The 21,455-nt window shown below is 43.2% G+C and overlaps 1 protein-coding gene across 5 annotated transcripts in view; it reads left to right on the plus strand.

The window, feature by feature from the left end:
- LOC309400333 (serine/threonine-protein kinase BRSK2-like) overlaps positions 1-21,455 on the plus strand; it is a gene marked incomplete at its 5' end in the record, with an annotated part of 234,862 nt that overhangs the window by 156,886 nt on the left and 56,521 nt on the right. For all 5 annotated transcript variants that reach the window (XM_081968749.1, XM_081968750.1, XM_081968753.1 and 2 more), the window contains 5 exons: positions 5,946-6,092; positions 6,781-6,812; positions 9,885-10,049; positions 10,703-10,800; positions 16,275-16,425. In XM_081968749.1, coding sequence (XP_081824875.1) covers positions 5,946-6,092; positions 6,781-6,812; positions 9,885-10,049; positions 10,703-10,800; positions 16,275-16,425 — 593 coding nt within the window. The remainder of the gene's footprint in view (positions 1-5,945; positions 6,093-6,780; positions 6,813-9,884; positions 10,050-10,702; positions 10,801-16,274; positions 16,426-21,455) is intronic.

Raw genomic sequence — 21,455 nt, forward strand, 5'->3', positions numbered from 1 at the left:
ACCTCGCATTGCATAACATCAGCCTCAGGCCCTGGCTCTGTAGATCCTGGCCACCTATAGTGCGGGGGTTGGTACAAGCGACCGGGTGTAACCAACAACCACGGTCTCCCAACCAACTGCAGGTTCTTAGTCTGTCATCGCACCCACCCCTCCCCACGACCGTTGGTATGACAGAGCCCTGTACTGAAATGCTATTTTCCCCTTCCTCCCCCACTCCGCTCCCTCCCCTCCTGACCACACCTGTTTGCCTGGCTCTACTTTCCCTCCTGGCCTGAATCCCCTTCCCCCCAGCCCTGAAACCCCTTAAAACTGTTAAAAAACGATTGATTAAAAACCCCCTTAATTTCCGCTTCCTCCACCTCTCTGGGTTAACAAACCCGTCATCAAGGTGGGCCCTTGAAAGGTCTGAGGGCCATACCTGCGAGAGGGGGGACTCTCGCAGTAATAGTAGGTCTGACCTAGAATGTATAGAGTTCATAAGTTGTCATAGGGGCGAGCTCATTTTCAGGTGCTGTAGTTAAAATCATAGGTTTGTTCGTAAGCCAGGGCTCCCCACAAAAGGGGTATGCAGATGATGGTTGTCCTTACCCTGGATGGAAAGGGTAGGTTGGTGAGCTAGCCGGCTAGCCAGATTGGTCTACAAGTAGCCTTAATTTTGGAATTTGTTGGGTGAATCCCAGAGCCGTCTATCAGGTACCCCAGGAATTCAACCCTTGGCACCGCGATTTGACTTTTTTCTTTTTCTTTTTTCCTTCTTTCTTTTTCTTTTTTCAAACAGAGGCCCTTTGCCCTGATTCTGTTGAGGACAATTCTCAAGTGTTTGAAAAGTTGCTCTTTATTTGCAGTGGATCGTTGAAATAAGGGGCTACTCCTGGTATCCCCTGCAAAAGTTGTTCCATGACACTTTAGAACAGTCCGGGGGCTATGACACCGAATTGCAATCTTGTGCATTTGAATGCACCCCTATGTGTCACAATGGTTTGGGCCTCCGCTGTACCGTCATCTACTGGCAATTGCTGGTATGCCTGCACCAGATCAAATTTGGCAAACGTTTACCCTGGCCCAAGGGAGTGCAACAAGTGCTGGACGATTGGCACTGGGTATGCGCTTTGCTAAAGGGCCTTGTTAAGGGTGCACTTATAATCTGTGCAGATGCAGATTGACCCATCGGATTTAACAGTGGTCACAATAAGGGTCTCCCACCGGGCATGGTCGACAGGCTTCAGGATCCCCTGGCCAATTAATTTGTCCAATTCTTGGTCAATTTTGGGTCGGAGGGCAAAAGGGACCCTCCAGGGCTTCATTCTGATTCGCGCAAAATTGGGGTCTAGGCTAAATGATATAAGAGTTCCACATACTTGCCCAGGTCTCCGCAGAAGACGTCCTCGAACTTGTGGAGCAATTTCTCAGCGCTGTCATCATTGATGGCGTTGATGCCAGTTACCCCCATGCCCAGGGATTCAAACCAATCCCAGCCAAGCAGGCTTGGAAGGGAGCCGCTGACCACCATCAGTGTAAGTGGCCCCTCAAAGCTTTTAAATTGGACATGGAATGTGCCACAGCCTAGGACAGTGATGCGGTTTCCCTGATAGTCGCTGAGCCGCAGTTCTTGGTGCTTCAGCTGTTGTCTCTGGAGGCTATGGATGGCTTTCTTCAGGGTTGTCCAGGATACGGTGGTCAAGGATGTCAGGGGAAAAACACCCTGTTGGAGATCAATGGACCGTGGCTGATTCCCTTCCGCATATCTTTTGAGATATTGAGAAAAAAATAGTCTTTAAGAAAATATTCTAATTAATAAACAAACTTTAATAATAAAATAATAAAAGTAGATAAAACAGAAATAACTAATTGGTTACATTTTGATAATGAAAGCTACGTTTGCCAAAGTTGGCTGCCGAACAAAGAAGAAAGGAATTTGGAATGTGTAACGCGTGCGCAATAAATCACTTTCAGATAAGAACCTTTTTTTTGTTTTATGACCTGCGCAATAAAGCTTTCTTAGTTTAACTCTTGAATGTCAGTTTAGGCAGTTCAGGCTTAGCAAACTTTTTAACATCGTGACAAAGGATGACCTGGTATCGATTTCCATGCTGCACAGTGACCCCTCGATAGCGACTCGCAGCTTTTTATTTCTTGGCATGCTGGCTTGCCAAATCTTCATCTGGAATGCTTCCGTTGCATCTGCCTTTGCTCTCCTCCATCGGGGCTTCCAGGTCTCTCATCTGGGTGGCCTCGGTTGTCCCGACTGGCTAGACTCAGGTTCAGGTTGTTGGACTGACGGTAGGGTTGCATGGCAGACTCAGGCCAGGTGTCCCCTCCAGTCGCACCTCTAGCAGATGGCGTCCCTGAAACAGCAGGTTGATCTTTGGTGGGTTCCCCCGCAGCCGGTGCAGGGCGGAAAACATCCTTCAGGTTCGTGTACTGCCTTTTTCCTTTCAAAACGAAGGCGGCAAACTTCATCCTCACTGTCAGACAAGAGGTCTGGCTCGGTGTTCTCGCGATGAACCGTGACAGCTCTGCACATGCTTTTTGGGCTGCCATGTTTCTGCAGCGTTTCTGTAGATTTTGTTGACAATTCTGTCGCTCTGGCCTCATCAAGTGCTATTTGTAGAGTGAGATTGGTTTTCGCCAGCAATCTCCACTGCAGGTTAATGTCTCGCACACCACAGATTATTCTATCGAGCAGCAGCTTGTCCATGTCTCTGAACTCGCAGTATGCTACAGCCTTGCGGAGTGCCGCAACATGCTAGTTGATAGTCTCTCCTTCCTTTTGGTTGCATAGATTAAACTTGTGCCGCCTCACGAACCTGGAAGGCTTCAGCGCATAGTGCGCTTTCAACGTATTCTGTAGCACGGACCAGGTGACTGTGTGGACCGGCGTCGATTCGGACAGAGTCTTGCCTGTGTCGAATACCTCTGGCCCACAGTAGCTCAGGAATAGAGCCCTCTTTCTGTTGTCCGATAGACCAAGAAGGTCGTTGGCTTCTATAAAGCACTGAAACCTCATCATGTAGTACAAAGTCATTTCGATTAGCCGAGGCAACTTTGATTTTGCGGCTCAAAATAGCTGCTTGGTGCCCGACGATGATTGCTCTGACTGGGCGTTCTGCTGAATTGCGTTGTCAGCTCTTTCTGCCTAGTTGTCTTCCGATCCCATCCTCGTCGCCAGTGTTAGATCGGGTGAATGGATGAGACAGGACTCAGGCTTTAGAGACAACAAACAGCTCTTTATTAGACAACTATATACAAATCCGGTGCTGGCCTGTCTGACAGCTAGCCCTTTTATAGGGAGCTGTCAGACAGCTCAGCCAATCGGCTTTGAGTATTTTCCTGCTGGAATAGGGGACCTTGGTGGAACCTATTGCTCCAGTCTCAATATGTAACACCACCCACTTGGGCTGTGGAGGGGGAGTGGCTGTGGAGGGGGAGGCTGGCAGGCAAAGCCAAGCATTAGAGATCCACACAAAATAAGGCAACTCCAACCTGGATCCTGTTGGGGAGACCCCCCCCTTCCCTCTCCCTATCCCCCCCACTGCAGCGGGGGCCCAGGCAGCCTGAGTGCAGCTCCCTCCTCAGAGGCAACCAGCAAGCAAATAAGTGTGGTGCTCTGGCTAGGAGGTGGCAGTGTGGAGCCCCACCTCTGGCTTCAGCATGGGTTGGGAACATAGAAGGCAGAGGAAATCCGTGCTTCTTGGTGTTCATCCCTCAAAGACTCCTTTGGGGTGACCCTTTCTGCTTTTGAAACATTACGTTTAGCAACAATAAAAAATAAAAATGTTTGTAATATCATTTCCCTTTCCCTCCCTCCCTCCCCCTCTCTCTCTGCCTCCCTCTGTTTCTCTCCCCCCCATGGGGGTGGGGAGGAACCTCTGAACTGGTGCTGGGTGGTGGTCCAAAGGCCAATGAGCCCAGGAGCAGAGCACCCATGCGCAGCTGGCTGTCAGGGAGGCGGGGCATCCGAACACAGGCAGCTCTGCAGGAAAAGAAACTGCTTTTTTTGCTGAGCCAAGACAACACAGGTTCACATTTTAGCTCTGCGTCATAATGGGCTTCAGGAGGAGGATGGGACCCCGTCTCCCCCGTTGTGAAATGTGGGAGTAAAAAAGTTCACTCAATCAATTCCAACTTCATGAGATCTTTTTCTTTCGCAAGAAGTTGGAATTGATTGAGTGAAACATGATAGAGAAATGTGATTGGAGCTGGACTGGGGCAACTGCGCGTGTGCCCACAGAGAGGGCTATGCGTGCCATATCTGGCACATGTGCCATCACGGGACTAAAACACACAAAGAACAATTGCAGGATTTGGGTTCGGCTACTCAAATCACGAATCAAGATCACGTGAAGTGTTAATACCACTTTATAATGCCTTGGTAAGGCCACACTTGGAATACTGCATTCAGTTCTGGTCGCCACAATGTAAAAAAGATGTGGAGACTCTAGAAAGAGTGCAGAGAAGAGCAACAAAGATGATTAGGGGACTGGAGATTAAAACGGTTGCAGGAACTGGGTATGTTTAGCTTAAGAGAAAGAAGGACTAGGGGAGACATGATAGCATTGTTCCAATATCTCAGGGGTTGCCACAAAGAAGAGGGAGTCAAACTGTTCTCCAAGGCACCTGAGGGTAGAACAAGAAGCAATGGGTGGAAACTAATCAAGGAGAGAAGCAACTTAGAACTGAGGAGAAATTTCCTGACAGTTAGAACAATTAATCAGTGGAACAGCTTGCCTCCAGAAGTTGTGAATGCCCCAACACTGGAAGTCTTTAAGAAGATGTTGGATAGCTATTTGTCTGAAATGGTATAGGGTTTCCTGCCTAGGCAGGGGGTTGGACTAGAAGACCTCCAAGGTCCCTTCCAACTCTACTATTGCATTGTATTGTATTGTATTGTATTGTATTGTATTGTATTGTATTGTATTGTATTGTATTGTATAGTCTAGAGAAAAGAAGAACTGGGGGTGGGGGGCACACATGATAGCACTATTCCAGTATTTGAGAGGCTGCCACAAAGAGAAGGGTGTCAATTTAGTTTCCAAAGAACCAGAGAGGGCAGGACAAGAAACAGTGGATGAAAATTAATCAAGGAGAGACGAAACCTGGAATTAAGGAAAAACTCCCTAACCGTGAGGATAATTAACCAGTGAAACAGCTTGCCTTCAGACATTGTGGGTGCTTCATCACTAGAGCCTGGACAGTCACTTGTCTGAAATGGTATAGGTGTCAGGGTTCCGATGGATGCCCTAATTAAATCATGAGCCTGGAGCCAAGCTTCAAAAGAAATCCAGTCATTTATTAGGAGCTTCATGTCGGCACGTACCCAAGTGAAGCCAGCTCTGACCCCACGTAATTTACGGCCCCAATCATGACCCTGTTTCCCCCCTCCCCCCCAGGGTGTGTCATCAATCACATTCGCCAATGGGGCAATTTCGCTGGTTGTAGAGACCACTCCCCTCCGGCTGCTGTAAGTAACCCTGGGATACAGCCTTGAGAGAGATAAGTCTGGAATGTGCATCATTTTTTTGCTGCTGTGCTGTTTCATCGGTTTCCCATTCCCCCTTTCCTGTGGCAACTTGAGAGCAGGCTAGGGATGCTTTGTGAGTTGACAGTAGGGTTTCCTGCTCGAGCAGGGGGTTGGACCTCCAAGGTACCTTCCAGCTCTATTCTTATTCTGATTTAAATTCAGCTTCTCCATTGGCGTTACTTGTAGGAGTCATCTGGGAAGGTCACAAATGGTAATCCCATGACCTTGGGATGCTGCACCCATTGTAAATTCATGATGATTGTCAAATGCCTAAATTCTGATGACAAGACCATGGCTGTAACTTCAAACAAATAGTTCCAAGTCAAGGACTACCTGTAATGTTAACCCAAGGAATTCCTGCAAAACCTTAAATCTGAAGGAGCTTTTGTGGTGTCTTAATTTATTTCACCTTTTTCTCCTACAGGGGGCGCTACCCTTTGATGATGACAACCTACGGCAGCTGTTGGAAAAAGTGAAACGTGGCATTTTTCAAATGCCCCATTTCATTCCGCCAGACTGTCAGAATCTCCTGCGGGGCATGATTGAGGTGGAGCCAGAAAAACGTCTCAGCGTGAGTCATCCTATCATTCCCAAGACTGGAGTGGTGGAACAGGATGGAGGGCCCTGGGCCTCTGGGTAGCATTATTTCAGATTGCAAGCTGGAATTTTCCTCTGAGGATGGGCCACTCTTGAATATAAAAATAGGATAGTGGTTGTCATAAATTTCTATGAAACAGTGGGAATGGAATGGAATAGTTCTTTATTGGCCAGGTGTGACTGGGCACAGAAGGAATTTGAGAAGAGTTGGGTTAGAATTCTTCCCTGATATGGTTGATTTTTATATGATCTGGTTGGATTGAAATTTAATTTTGATTTGATTGAAACAAGTATAGGTAATATTGCTCTAAAATATCCTCTCATACTTCAAAAATTATAATTTGATGACAACTTTTAGAAAGGCCAAAAGAGATTTTAAAGAGCCATCTCTAAGTTGAGCAATTCTACCCTACATGTTATATCTCTGCCCCTGACTTTTGAAACAAATCTATTTTAAGATTCAGTTAATCTTTTATGTTTATTTTATGTTTATTTTAATATACTGAATGTCTGAAGATAAGGGCATCTTATTATTAACAACATATTTTAATGATAAGTGATAGCGATGGATAGAGCAGTCATGGTTTGTAACTTTTTAAAAAATTAATCTTTGGGAAAAGGAGCCTAATGTTGGTTTATTTTTCTCCATGTGGTGGCTTTAGCTGGAACAGATTCAGAAACACCCGTGGTTCTTGTGAGTATTTCCAGACTGTATTTGATTTCCAGCTTATTCTCTTTTTCCCTTGTTTGAGGAGATCTCAGTATAGATCAAGATCTCACTATTTTCTGCCTTTACTAACCAGAGGCGATGGAAAGTCTCATAGAGGAGACAAAGACATGAGCAGAGTGCAGAAATCCCAGCATCCCACTCTACCACTGTCATTGTTGTCTAGATAGGGGTGAGCCCCACTGTGGCTCTTCAGAAGTCAACATCCTCAGCTAGCATGACCAACAGAAAGGAATATGGAGAGCTCTTGTTTACCAGAAGATACCTCCTTGCTTTTTGAGGTTCCACCTTAAAATGTTCTTTCAATTTAGCTTTCTATCTAGGAGAGCAAAAAGCTCTAATAAACATAAACGTGAATACAGGTAGTCTTTGACTTACAACCATTTGTTTAGTGACAGTTCAAAGATACAATGGCACTGAAAAAAGTGCCTTATGATCAGTTCTCACATTTACAACTATTGCAGCTCTCCACAGTCAATCAGTCAAAATTCAGGCACATGGCAACTGGCATTTATTTACAATGGTTGCAATGTCTCAGGATCCTGGAATTGTCATTTGCAACCTTCCTAGGGAACCTCCGACAAGTAAAGACAATGTGGGGAAGCCGGATTCATTTAACAACCTCATGTTTTCTTAACTGCAATGATTCACTTAAGAACCATGGCAAAAAGGGTCATAAAATGGGGCACAGCTCACTTAACAACTGTCTTGTTAGCAATAGAAATTTGCCCCCCCTCTCTGGTAGTAGGTCAAGGACTACCTGTCTTTATATTTATTTAGCTATACATGAGCCATAATGATTCTAAAACATTACTATAGAATTTAAAAAAATGGGCTTTCAGTAGATTATGTGTGCATGAAAAATCTACTAAATATATAGACTGTTATGATCTATATAGTTATTAACCATTGGAAAAAATGTACCAGGTGTACAGACATGGTCCCACAAGCACAATCTTTGGTAACCTTGCTGTGCTGCATAGACTTAACCCAACTTTTCCATTAATACATATTTTTTGGGAAGAACATACCGTATTTTTCGGAGTATAAGACGCACCTTTTTTCCTCAAATCTTGGTGCGTCTTATACATCGAATACAGCATTTTTTTGCCTCCTGAAGCCCCGCCCCCTTCACAAAAATGGCTGTGCATACCCTTATGGAGGCTTTCAGAGAGCTCCTGGGGGCTGGAGAGGGCAGAAATGAGCAAAAAACGGGCCTACCTACTGTATTTCTCTCTCTCTCTATCCCTCTATCTACCTACCTACCTACCTACTCTCTCTCTCTCCCTACCTACCTACTGTATTTCTCCCTCTCTATCCCTCTATCTACCTACCTACTTTCTTTTAAATTTGCCTCTTCAAAACCTTGGTGCGTCTTATACTCCTGTGTGTCTTATGCTCCGAAAAATACGGTAATTCAGGAGCAGAGCATGGGCTTCTGATTCCAGTCTCTTACATGGCCTGTTAAGCCTCAAATCCAGAAGAGTTAAAATAATTAATGGTTAAAATAATTAAAGGTGCCTTATCTTGCTGCTGCTTCTATATGCAGATTTGGATCATTTTTACGAAAAGCAAGTTACAAATATTGGGGCTAAATCAGTGAAATTCAGTGGTGAAATTCAAAAGTTTTCCCTACCGGTTCTGTGGGCGTGACTTGGTGGGCATGGCTTGGTGGGCATGTGACCAGGTGGGCGTGGCTTGGGGGGTCATATGACTGGATGGGTGTGGCTTGGTGGTCATGTGACCGGGTGGGCATCGCTGCACAAATGACTCACATGCAATGTAAAATCAGCTGGACTTTACACAAAATGTCCCCTGCAACAAGCAGGAACCTCAAAGACAATCAGGCACAGCTGATTGTCAGACAGCTGATGTCGGAACTTTTTTTTTCTTTTTTAAGCATTTTTTTACTACCGGTTCTGGCAAATAGGTAGTAAAAGAATGCTAAAAAAAGTTCTGACGATTGCGCAGCACAGCTGATTGTCACACAGCTGTTCATCGGAACTTTTTTTAACTTTTTGAAACATTTTTTTACTACAGAATTGGGCGAACGGTAGCAATTTTTGCTACCGGTTTGGGCAAACCGGCCCGAACCGGTAGCATTTCACCCCTGGGCTAAATCAGTAAACCAAACCTATTAATATCTATTTATTAAACAAATGTGTATAGCTGCCCAATTCACACACAGTGACTTTGGGCAGTGTACAACATTAAAAATCCGCAGTTAAAAAATCACAATTTAACCCCACTCCCACTCTGTGGAAAAAATAGCACCAAAAAAGCTACTTGTGTCAGGCCTGCAGCCATATTCCCTTTTGGATCTTTGGCCTGCCACACTTTCTATTATTCTACTATGCCGTTTCTATCGTGGGAAAATGGGAGGGGGGATGGCATGGAGTTAATTGCTATGTAGACAAAATAAAATTCCTTTCTAGAAAGCCAAGGTCATCCTTTGTCTCTGTACCTCTGCACCTGACCGGAATTGGATGGGTGGAACTGCCAGCGTGGCAGTGGAAGATTGGACCATGTGATGGACTTGTGGGTGTGGGGGCAAGATCGTGAACTTTCAACAGGGTGGGGAAAACCAGGAAGCTTTCAAATTTGGGTTTTCCCAGATGTGCCAACATGGCTCTCTTAATAAATTGGAAGTTTGAGCAATACTTTGCCTTGGACTCTGATTTAATTTTGGATGCTATTTGGAACCCTGACAACTTGATTGCCTCCAAATGACAGAAGTATGTCTTCAAGGCCTTGCAAAAACAAAACAAGGTGGGGGCCAATCCTATCTCTGGGGAAATAATGTTCCAAAGGCAGGGGGCCACCACAGAGAAGGCCCTTTTCCTAGTTCCAACCAGATGTACTTCCTTAATAGTCTACCTATTTATAACATTGCTTCCACTTCCACTGTGAACCCCTGAAAATGAGTCATTTTTGACAATGGCTTTTGCCAGAGGTCTTGACTCTTTTATCCCACTCCTCAATATTTTAATGGGGTAGTGTCTTTCTTTTATCTGATTTACACACTGCTTCTTCTTCCAGGGGAGGGAGAAATGAACCAGAACCAGAACAACCAATCCCTCGGAAGGTAACAATCAGAAGGATTCAGTCAGTCAGTGAGCTGGACCCTGATGTTTTGGATAGCATGCACTCGTTGGGCTGTTTCCGTGATAAGAACAAGCTAAAGCAGGAGCTGCAAAATGAAGGGTGAGGAACTGGTATGTGTGGTTGAATGGGACCATAAGAACCTGCCTTAAATTTTGATCCTTATGCTGAGGAGATGCAGTGTTCTAAGTCCTTTTTGTAGGATTTTAAAAAGGTGATTTGTACACTTATTGGAGGAACTGTCTATGGAGATTCTCAATCATCCAGGTCATGGTTGTCCGAAAGATGCTTTTTTCAAAAGACAACTGGACTTGTTTTTCCTTGAAGACATTTTGCGTCTTATCCAAAAGAACTGAAGAAGCTTCATGGATGAGAAGCGAAATGTCTTCAAGGAAAAACAATGTCCAGTTGCCTTTTGAAAAAAGCATCTTTGGAATATTGGAGGAACTGTGCTTCTGTAGAGAAGCTGGGATAATCATCTCACCACTTTAGCTCCCATGATTGAAAAAAAATTGCAGAGTGCAGTTAGAGTGGGTGCACTATAAGAGAAGGTGTCTGATGAAGGAGGAAATAGAATTGTGGTTTTGTTTGTGATGGATATGTAGATAGAAGGCAGGAAAGATGGGAGAAGAGGCTAGTTAGGGAACATGTGCAAATAGTTGGAAAATAAAATGGACTGTATCTTTTCTATAGTCAGACAATCAACCCATTTTTATTCTAAGCATACGCCCTCATTTTTCCTGTCTCCATTTCAGAGAGAATCAGGAGAAAATGATTTATTACCTTCTACTTGACCACAAAGAGAGATATCCCAGCTGTGAGGATGAGGACCTGCCTCCACGCAATGATGTTGGTGAGATTTGGGGGAAAACTTTCTCCAAGCACTTCATCAGGACCAGAAAACAGAGCAGTGGTGCTGATGACTGTTGATGGCTCAAGGCAGTGTTTCTCAACCTTGGCCACTTGAAGACACAAGGACTTCAACTTGCAGAATTCCCTAGCCAGCCATGCTGAATGAGGAATTCTGGGAGTTAAAGTCCGCCTGTCTTCAAGTGACCAAGGTTGAGAAACACAGAAAGGGATGGCAAGCATTTCCAACATTTCTTCTTCCCTCAATATTTCATCTGACTGATATGGAGGAAACAAGAAAGATGAGACCAGCAAGTAAATACATGTCAACATTTGTTGTTGTTAGTTGCGAAGTTGTGTCCGACCCATCGCGACCCCATGGACAACATTCCTCCAGGCCTTCCTGTCCTCTACCATCCTCTGGAGTCCATTCAAGCTCATGCCTATTGCTTTGGCGACTCCATCCAATCACCTCATTCTCTGTCGGCCCCTTCTTCTTTTGCCCTCAATTTTCCCAGCATTAGGCTCTTCTCCAGTGAGTCCTTCCTTCTCTGTAGACATCTTCTGCCCATATACAGGTAGTCTTCAACTTACAACCATTCGTTTAGTGTCCGTTCGAAGCTACACCAGCACCAAAAAAGTTACTTACAACCTGTCCTTGAATTTACAACCATTGTAGCATCCCCAGAGTCATGTGATCAAAATTCAGACACCTGGCAACCTGCATCTATTTATAACAGTTGCAGAGTCCTGGGGTCATGTGATTACCATTTGTGAAAATGGATGCAGTTAGCATGTTTGAAATGGGTAGATTTAACTTGGAGTTTTGAATCAATTAGGAGAAGCTCACCCTGTGCCTTTGCAACAGGCAGCTGATTTGATCTACAGATAAAATCACCTTGAACTCAGTCTCCAAATTCAAAATTTCCAGAGTCCTAGTATCTCATCTTCATTCCCAAATTATCTTCTCTTGCCCTTTTAAAACAATTGTAGTTCAACTGTGAGTGGATAAATGGGTGGGTCGTTTGGAGCTAGCTCGCTCTCCTGTGACACACTTTGGGAAGTGTGCAAGCGTGAAACAAACAGGGCTAGCAAATGGGCAGCCAAACTACAGGTAGTCCACAACTTATGACCACAATTGAGCCCAAAATTTATGTTGCTAAGTGAGAAATTTGTTAAGTGAGCTTTGCCCCATTTTACGACTTTTCTTGCCACATTTGTTAAGTGAATCCCTGCAGTTGTTAAATTAGTAATAAGGTTGAATAGACTAGAATAGAATAACAGAGTTGGAAGGGACCTTGGAAGTCTTCTAGTCCAACCCCCTGCCTAGGCAGGAAACCCTATACCATTTCAGACAAATGGTTATCCAACATCTACTTTAAAACTTCTGGAGACGACTTCCGGCAGCCGAAGGCGACGGATGTATGCGTCCTCTTTTCGCTGTTTCGGTGGGCTCTCCTGAAGTCTTGGGGGAGCACAGGGCACCTTGGAGGGGCGCCCTGCCATAGGAGTGGCTTGCTGGGACCCCCTGGAACGGCGGCAGCCACGGGGGGGTCTCCAGCTTTGCCCCAGGAGCCGGAAAGCGTAGGGGGTGCACGGAATGCCACCGCGTGCTTTCATCGAACGGAACCTGGAAGGAAATGACCAATTTGAAAAATACAGCTGAAGTGCGGTGAGGTGAGAGGTCTCCCCAGGTCTTTTACTGTTTTACTCTATTGACTGATCTGCAGGTGTTTTTTTTTTGAGACTCTGTTTCAACCTTTGGAGGAGTTAAGATTGGAGAGGGGGGAATTTCCACCCCCCTTGGAAAAGCGGCACTTGGAAAATCTCTCCCTTTTATGGGAGAGAGAGAAAGTTTAAAATCTACTTTCACTTCCCTTAAATAATGGGAAGAAAATTTCTTTTTTGACCACAACTGCGAGAGAAAGGATGGTTGAACTGATTCTTCTCTAAACTATGTGTGGGAACTTTGATCTTGTTGTTTCCTGACCACCTGTACTGGCTGAGCCAAGATGGCCAACTTCTTCTTTCTTCTTTGTCTTTATAAATGAGACTCCTCCCTTGGAAAACTTTATGGCCCTGAACTAATTTCCACCCCAGAGATCTCCAGGAGCCTCTTCAAATACGTTTTTTCCCTGGATTTGGAATATTTTGACCCACCTATATGTTCTAGTTTTGTACCAGAGGATTTACTCTCTTTTGGATTTGCTTGCCTGGTGATCTCTACCGGCTGTGCTCTCCCACAGACACCATTTCTTTGTATAGACCAACAACTATCTCTGAGCTTCATGATGGGTCCAAAGAAGTTACCGCCTGGCAAGGCCTCATCGGCCCCAACATCTTCCATGTCAAGCCCGATTCTAGGAGCTCAAAGGGGAGGACCACTAAAATATAAGGATAAAGAAATAACCATTCTTAAACAGATCCCAAAGAAAGTAAGAGATAAGAGGAGGAAATATTCCTTCTTAGCAAAAAAATTATATAATAATGGGGTCTGGTTTAGGTGGCTGTTACCAGAAGGCATGTTGATTTTCTGGGAGGGCAGTAGAATTAGAATCAACACAGTTGTGGAAGCGGAGGCTTTCACTAAAAAACACAGTGCTCTCTTAGGCGAAATGGGGGATGTTACACAAGAAACAAGGGAGGGAGGGGCTGAGGCTCTGCCAGTGGACGGGGGGGGGGGGAGGATGCAGCAACTAGAAGACTCAGATCACAGAAGTGATTTGAAACATTATTGCAATTGTTGTTATAATGTACCTTTATGGAAGTGATACAAAACAAGATGATTGAAACATACTGATGATCTAGTGTTAAACTTAAAACTGCTAATACTTATGCAAATGTTGATATTTTTCTATTTTTGTTTGTAAAAGTTGTGAGACTTGGGGGGGGGCTGCTCCCCCCCCCGCACGATGTAGCTGTCAAAATGTTCTATAACCTTTTAACCCTTTTTCCCTGTAAAATTTGTAAAATTAATAAAATTTGCAAAACAAAACTTCCAGTGTTGTGGCATTCACAACTTCTGGAGGCAAGTTGTTCCACTGATTAATTGTTCTAACTGTCAGGAAATTTCTCCTCAGTTCTAAGTTGCTTCTCTCCTTGATTAGTTTCCACCCATTGCTTCTTGTTCTACCCACAGGTGTTTTGGAGAATAGTTTGACTCCCTCTTCTTTATGGCAACCCCTGAGATATTGGAACACTGCTATCATGTCTCCCCATGTCCTTCTTTTCATTAAACTAGACATACCCAGTTCCTGCAACCGTTCTTCATATGTTTTAGCCTCCAGTCCCCTAATCATCTTTATTGCCCTTCTCTGCACTCTTTCTAGAGTCTCCACATCTTTTTTACATCGTGGTAACCAAAATTGAATGCAGTATTCCAAGTGTGGCCTTACCAAGGCATTATAAAGTGGTATTAACACTTCACATGATATCGATTCTATCCCACTGTTTATGCAGCCTAGAACTGTGTTGGCTTTTTTGGCAGCTGCTGCACACTGCTGAGTCATATTTAAATGGTTGTCCACTAGGAGTCCAAGATCCCTCTCACAGTTGCTACTATTGAGCAAGGTACCACATATACTGTACCTGTGCATTTTGTTTTTCTTGCCTAAATGTAGAACCTTACTTTTTTCACCCTTGAATTTCATTTTGTTAGATAGTGCCCAATGTTCAAGTTTGTCAAGATCCTTCTGTATCTTAAGCCTATCTTCTGGAGTGTTGGCTATTCCTGCCAGCTTGGTGTCAAGAGTACTGGTCCTAAAACAAAGCCTTGGGGTACTCCACTGCATACCTCCCTCCATGTAGATGCAGTTCCATTGAGGACTACACTACATGTTGAGTGTGGTTGGTCAGCCAGTTACAAATCCATCTGGTGGTGATGCTGTCTAACCCACATTTTTCTACTTTATCTAGTAGTAGGTTATTGTCTACTTTATCAAATGCCTTACTGAAGTCCAAGTAAATTATATTGACAGCATTCCTCTGGTCCACTAATTTTGTCATTTTGTCAAAGAATGCAATAAGATTAATCTGGCATGACCTGTTTTTGACAAACCCATGTTGGCTTTTGGTTATTACTTTATTTACTTCTAGGTATTATCTGATTCGTTGCTTGATTATCTTTTCCAGAGTCTTCCCTGGTATTGAGGTCAGGCTGATAGGTCTGTAGTTTCTTGGATCTATTTTTTCTTCTTCTTTTGAATATGGGAACTACATAAGCTCTTTTCCAGTCCTCTGGCAGTTCCCTGGTGCTCCAGGATCTTTGAAAGATATAGTTCAGTGGTTCTGAGAACACATCTGCCATTTCCTTCAGAACCTTGGGGTGTAATCCATCCGGTCCTGGTGATTTGAACTCGTCTAGGGTAGACAGGTGCTAATTTACCATTTTCTTCCCTATTTTAACTTCTATTCCTAATCTGTTTTTTTGTGGTGCTGTTTTTGATAGGTTGGACTGTTTTTTCCCTTTGTGTAAAGACAGATGCAAAAAAATGAGTTAAATAGTTCTGCTTTCTCCCTGTTGCTTGTCAACTTCTTGCCACTTTCTCCCAGCAATGGACCAATTGCTTCCTTGACTTTTTTCTTGTTTTTAACATGTTGGAAGAAGCTTTTTTTGTTATTTTTTACTTTTGTCACAAGCCTTTCTTCATCGTGAGCCTTAGCTTTCCTCACTTCATCTTTACAGGGTCAGGCTATTTGCTGGTATTCTGCCTTACATTATGTGCCCCTCTTTCCACTTTTTATACTTATTCTTTTTGTCTTTCAATTTGTCACAGAGTTCTTTATGCAGCCATGCTGGTTTGGTTTGGTTTGGTTTGGTTTGGTTTGGTTTGGTTTATTTGGATTTATATTTCTTTTGAGAGCTGTTATTTTTCTTCTTCATTGGTATTGTGCTAGACTGGGCTTTTATAATCTCACTTTTCAAGATTTCCCAAGCTTCTTGAGTTGTTTTCCCCTTGAGGATTCTCATCCATGGAATCCTTCCCAAGCGTGGCATCTCAATAGAGTGGGATGGCTGAATTGGGCACCTAATTGTTAAGTGACTCTGGCTTCCCTATTGGCTTTGCTTGTCAGAAGGTCACAAAAGATAAACCCATGACCCCGAGACACTGCAACTGTCATAAATGTGAGCTAGTTGTGAAGCATCCAAATGTAAATCACGTGACCGGGGGGATGCTGCAACGCTCATGAGTGTGAAAATGGTCATAAGTCACTTTTTTAAGTGCTGTTGTAACTTTGAATGGTCACAAAATGAACTGTTGTAAGTTGAGGACTACCTGTACTACTCTGCATTAGCATTGTAGTCTTCTGGCTGATATAACATCGCCATATGCTGAATGAATGAAGGAATGATGGGCATTGGATTCAAATGATTTATTATTCTGAGTATGGAATGTTTCTTATATAAACACCAGCCTCCAAAGTTCACCCGAAAGGGAAGGGTGTTATTATTGCATCCTTCTCTTTTACGTGTTTCAGACCCTCCTCGGAAGCGAGTTGACTCCCCTATGCTGACCCGACATGGCAAACGTCGACCTGAGCGGAAGTCCATGGAAGTCTTGAGCATCACAGATGGTGGTTCTCCAGTCCCAGCCCGACGGGCCATAGAGATGGCACAACATAGTCAGAGGTGAGCTTGTATCCAACTATGTGTCTGTGTGAAAGAGGGGGAAGGATCTTCAAATCTGGCATTTGGAGATTCTGCTATCTTTCCAGTGTGCTACCTGGCCACTGAAAATGAAACTTGCAAACATTTTAAGGATTGGCTAACCTCTAAGGCTGTTCTAGGAATGATAATGCACCTTTAAGGCAGGGGTGGGTTCCAGCAGAGACTATTGCTGGTTTACTCGGGTGCGCCATGCTTGCATGCACAATACAACTAAAATTGCTCTGTGCATGCGCAGAAGCAAAAAAACAAGATGGGGTGCCTATGGTGCCACCGGGAGAACTGGTTCAGGGGTGTGGCAGGCCTGGGTTGCTGCCGGTTCCAGTGACCCAAGATGCCAAGCTACTACCGGTTTGGCAGAACCGATCTGAACCGGTAGGAACCCACCACTGCTTTAAGGTAAAGATTTCCCAAAATCAAAGTGGGTTCTTGCTAACTACAGGGACATGTAGCATTTTTGGCAACAGTATGGAAACCCTCTACCACTGTCTTTTTCTGGGACTTTTCTTCAGCTTTTCAGACTAGCTTGCAGCTTTAGGATTTTCTGGTGTCTTTCATCTAATTACTAATCATGTTCAATTCTTTTTTTCCCACGTTTTTTATTTTTTCATTGTTTATAAAAATGTCAAATCAATGCGTGAGCAGTGTGGCACCTGGGCGCCATACAGTCTGGTACAAACAAAACTAGTCAAATTAAATATTATTATACATTCAATCAACTTATAAAATTCCCATAACAATGCACATCTATATTTGGTTACAGTCTATCATTATTCAATTATTCCATCTATTTCTCATTATTACTTTCATTTTATCAAATAGAAATGTAATACATTGATATTCCCTTTATTTCTATCTCTTACTCTAGCTTTTAATCATATCACCCTTTATTTAAAAACTTTTTCTTTCTTTCCTGTCTAACTTCTATTTGTGTCACCTGACTACAAAAAGAGAGAGAAAAAAAGAAGAGGAATGGAGAGGGAGATATAGGAGAAGACAATTCAAATCAAGAATTGAAAACAGGAATCATCCATCCATAATCTCTTGCCTGCTTTATACTTTAGTTGCTATTCTTTAAATAAAGAGGGGTAGAAGGGAAAACAAAACAAAACAACAATAAAGAAAGAAAAAAAATCATCTACTCATTGTCCCTTGCCCGCTTTGATACTTCAGTTGGTATGCTTTTTTTACTTGTCTTCCCCATTCCTCTCTTAGGTCTCCATCTATGTCTATTTCTTGGATGTCCCATCTAAGCATACCTCCCACCTCTACCCTCTTCCCCTGCCTATTTTCTAAGATTGTTACCGAGGCCCCTGCCTCCATTTCAAACATATCTTCCCACTCTCTTAGTATGTTTTCCCCATGGTCTAATTCATCAATCTTTATTATTTTGATTATAGTCTCCTCCTTGTCTTTTTTCCTTCATTTCTTCTTTTGACTCCTCCCTTTCCTAGGCATCTTGGTCTGTAGTTATCATCCCTTGTATAGTGTTCTCCATTTTTTCCATAATATGCTTATTTTTTTTTCCATAATGTATTTTATATTTTGAAAACGTAGATCCATCTCTTGGACAATTCCACTCATTTCTCCTTTTTCAGTGTCTTGTTTTATTTTTTAAGGTGGTTAATTTTTATCTAACAGTCCAAGAATTATTTATTTAGCCTTTAAACTTTAAACTACCCTTCAAGGAGTACACTATTCCCAATTCTTTATATCTCATATGTTGACACTCAGCTCCATTCAAATAGTCCCCAGAGGTTGTCAAAAAGCCTTTTATATCCTCTTTGCAAATTCAATCTTCTAATACAGTATTCAAATGTATCTTTACTAAAATTCCTTGCTTGCAGTTTCCTCTTTTGCCAGCAGGTGACACTCTCCATATAAATTTCAGTTTGCTAATTGCTTGCCTGTTGTCCTTTGAGTCAGGCAGCACATTTCAAAGCCGAGTAAATCCCCCCCCCCTTTTTAAAGATAATCCAGTATTTTAAAAAAAATACCTTCCCAATAATGCTTCTTCCCAGTTTAGGAGTCTGTTTGTTCCATAATCTGTCTTTATTCTTGTTTATTCTCCTACAGTTTCCATCTCCAGTTGTTTTTTCCCCCAAAAAAACATCCCAAAATGCTTAGGCGCCGCTTTTACACTAAATTCTGAGCAAATAGTTATAATTATTTCTCGGGGTTCAATTTTAAAAAAAGAAAAAAATCCTCTCCCCCAGTTCCACCACGGCTCACTTTCTTCTTTCCAGCACCACTCTTAGTTGTTATTCATAGGTTTGTCCCAGTTTTGTAGTGGCCATCTTTAGGCTGCTTCTTCTTCTTTTTCTGGCTGAGGGGAAGGAAACACCCCAGGCCAGACAGGAGAGCTGTGACTCTCCCCAACCTTGTTCGTAGCCTTGTTTGTACAGCATGGAAAAGCCTCAACCCACCCAGAAAAAGTACACACAAAACTCCAAATCCCAGTTTCTGGGGAAATTTGGGGAAATCTATTTGCTACACAGCACCTGGGTATGAGCCCTGTAGAAGGACTCCCAAAGGAAGTTTCCATCCTGTCTTTGGGTTGTTTTGTGCACAACAGAGACAGGCTGCAGCAACCTGATTAACAACAGCATATGTGCCATTTGCCAGCATGTATCAAGTGACAAAATCAGTGAGCACTTTCTTTCCAAATAGCCCCATGAGCATGTAAAACTCCAAATGCATATTTTCTGTCTGTGTAGACATTAACCATCTTCCCCTTTACCAACTGGAGGGCTCTTCCTCTGACCAGGCGTGGGATTGTAACTACCAATCCCTCCTCGTAGAATTCTTCCGGCAGTTCCCCTGGTCTCCCGCTCTTCCTGTCTAAGGGCCTCAGCGAGAAAAAATGCATATCTTCTTGCCCTTTGAATTTCCTTCTTCTCTGGGATTTGAGCCCAATTAATACACGCTTTGTATGCTAATTCCACAAGTTCAGAGATCGCCTTTCCTGGGGGGCCCCTTTGTCTTCTGTAATTTGGCTCTAATGTCATCTGCAGACTGACCAATGAACATCATATTGACTATTCTCTTATTTTCTTCAACCTCGGGATCTAATCGGTATATTGCCTAAAGGTTTGATAAATGCATTATAGGAATTCCCCTGGACTTTCATCCTGTTTCTGTTGAATGTGATAGACCTTCCCTAAGTTCTTAACTTTTGGGACCCCCTGTTTGAGTCCTAAAAAAACTAAGATCCAATAGTTTTGCAGCTGAATGGACTGAGGTTCCCAATCTCGTTCCTCCAGTAAACATGTCCAGTCCGGATCTTTTGCATGATCCTTCTGCAAAGCCTTATCCATGGTTCCCTTCGCCATCATTCTTTCCTCTGGAGTTAATAAAATTTCCATCAGACTTTGCATGTCTGCCCAAGTAGACTGGTGAGTTCGGAAAATGGATGCAAAAAGTGCATGCATCTGATCTGAATTCTGTCTATAGTTAGGAGTTTGATTTTTCCAATTATATAAATCAGCCATTGAGAATGGAGCATACACCCACACCTTATGTAGCTCCCCCTCAGCTCCTGGCAATACAATTTCCCTTAGGGACAAGTGGAGTTCTGTCTCAACTGCTCCCTTGGACCAGGTTTGTGGTCCAGTCAATCTGTCCCTTCGGGAACCTTTTTGGTTTCCTTCCTCTTGGCCCCACCTACTAGGACCGTTTGTTCTTTCTGTCCAATATCTGATTCCACCTTTTGTCTCCCTGGGTCTCCTACCCCTTCAGTGTCAACCACTTCATGTCAAGGATACACAGGTGGAGGGCACTGATGTCAGAGACTCTCTCTTTTTAAAAAACACTTAAACACATCAACAAAGACAAACACACAAGTTAAAATAACACAGGAACTAAACGTTCTGTTGAGACTCTCCCCCCCCCCCTTTTTTTTTTCTTCTCTCTTTTTTTCTTTTTTCTTTCTTCCTGGAGGCTTGTTACCCATCCTGGTAACTGACTATATCTCAGGGTTTTCCTAAGAATGTTGTATTCTGTCCACCAAGGACTACACACCTTACAACTCTTTTTTTCCTGTCCTCCTTAAGCACTAGATTGTTAATACCTGTTTCTGCTCTGGGGTGTTCAGTGTCTTCTCTTTTCTAGTTTGGATCTCCCAGCAAGCGCTGGCATATTTTTAAAGATCCAAACTTTTCTATATCTATCTTAGATCTCCCAGCAAGCACTGGCATATTTTTAAAGATCAAGATGTATAGAGACATTTGTTCACACATTGTTTGCATTCGGCCAGGTTTCTAGCTTGGATCTCCCATTCAGACAGGCTTTACCTTTCTATTACCTGCTCTTAAGTATTTGGTAATATGGTCTTGAATTGCTTGTGCAATGGGGCGAGGATAACGTTTCTGCCAGATATGAATAGGCACTGCCAGAGGCTTTACTTGAATGACCAATGGTATATGGTGAGCTGCATGTCCTGGCGGATTATCTTCTGCCCATAATCGCTGCACTTCAAACTCCTGCCAGATATAGAGGACTCAAACCTCTTGAGCCACCATTTTGACAGAATTTCTTTAAGTCTCCTGGATTGGCCTTAGGGTCTCCATAATCTCCACTAAAACCTTTCTTAAAATTCTTTAACATGCATTGAAGAGGTGCATGAGGGACACTTTTCTAAAACACTGCCACTGACCTGCGATGCCAGACATTCCAACTGTCATCAACAGGAACTGCAATAGCTTAACCACCCAAACAATTCTTGGGCCTCCTTAGGATGTGCCGATCCTGGACCCAGGGGGTGATTTTTGTTTGTTTGTTTTTATTGGATTTATATGCCGCCCTTCTCCCAAAGGACTCAGGGCGGCATACAACATTAAAAAACACACATCCCAAAAGTTAAAAAGAAATTAAATACATATCCAAAAAAACCAAAGCGAATTTATAAGACAATACATTTAAAAATGAGTTAAAATTAACAGGCCAGGCCGGCTTGCTGGAAAAGCCAACTTTTTAGGGCGCGTCGGAAGGACCGG

This window comes from Natrix helvetica (assembly GCF_964273705.1).
Source record: "Natrix helvetica genome assembly, chromosome: W".
Taxonomy (NCBI): domain Eukaryota; kingdom Metazoa; phylum Chordata; class Lepidosauria; order Squamata; family Natricidae; genus Natrix; species Natrix helvetica.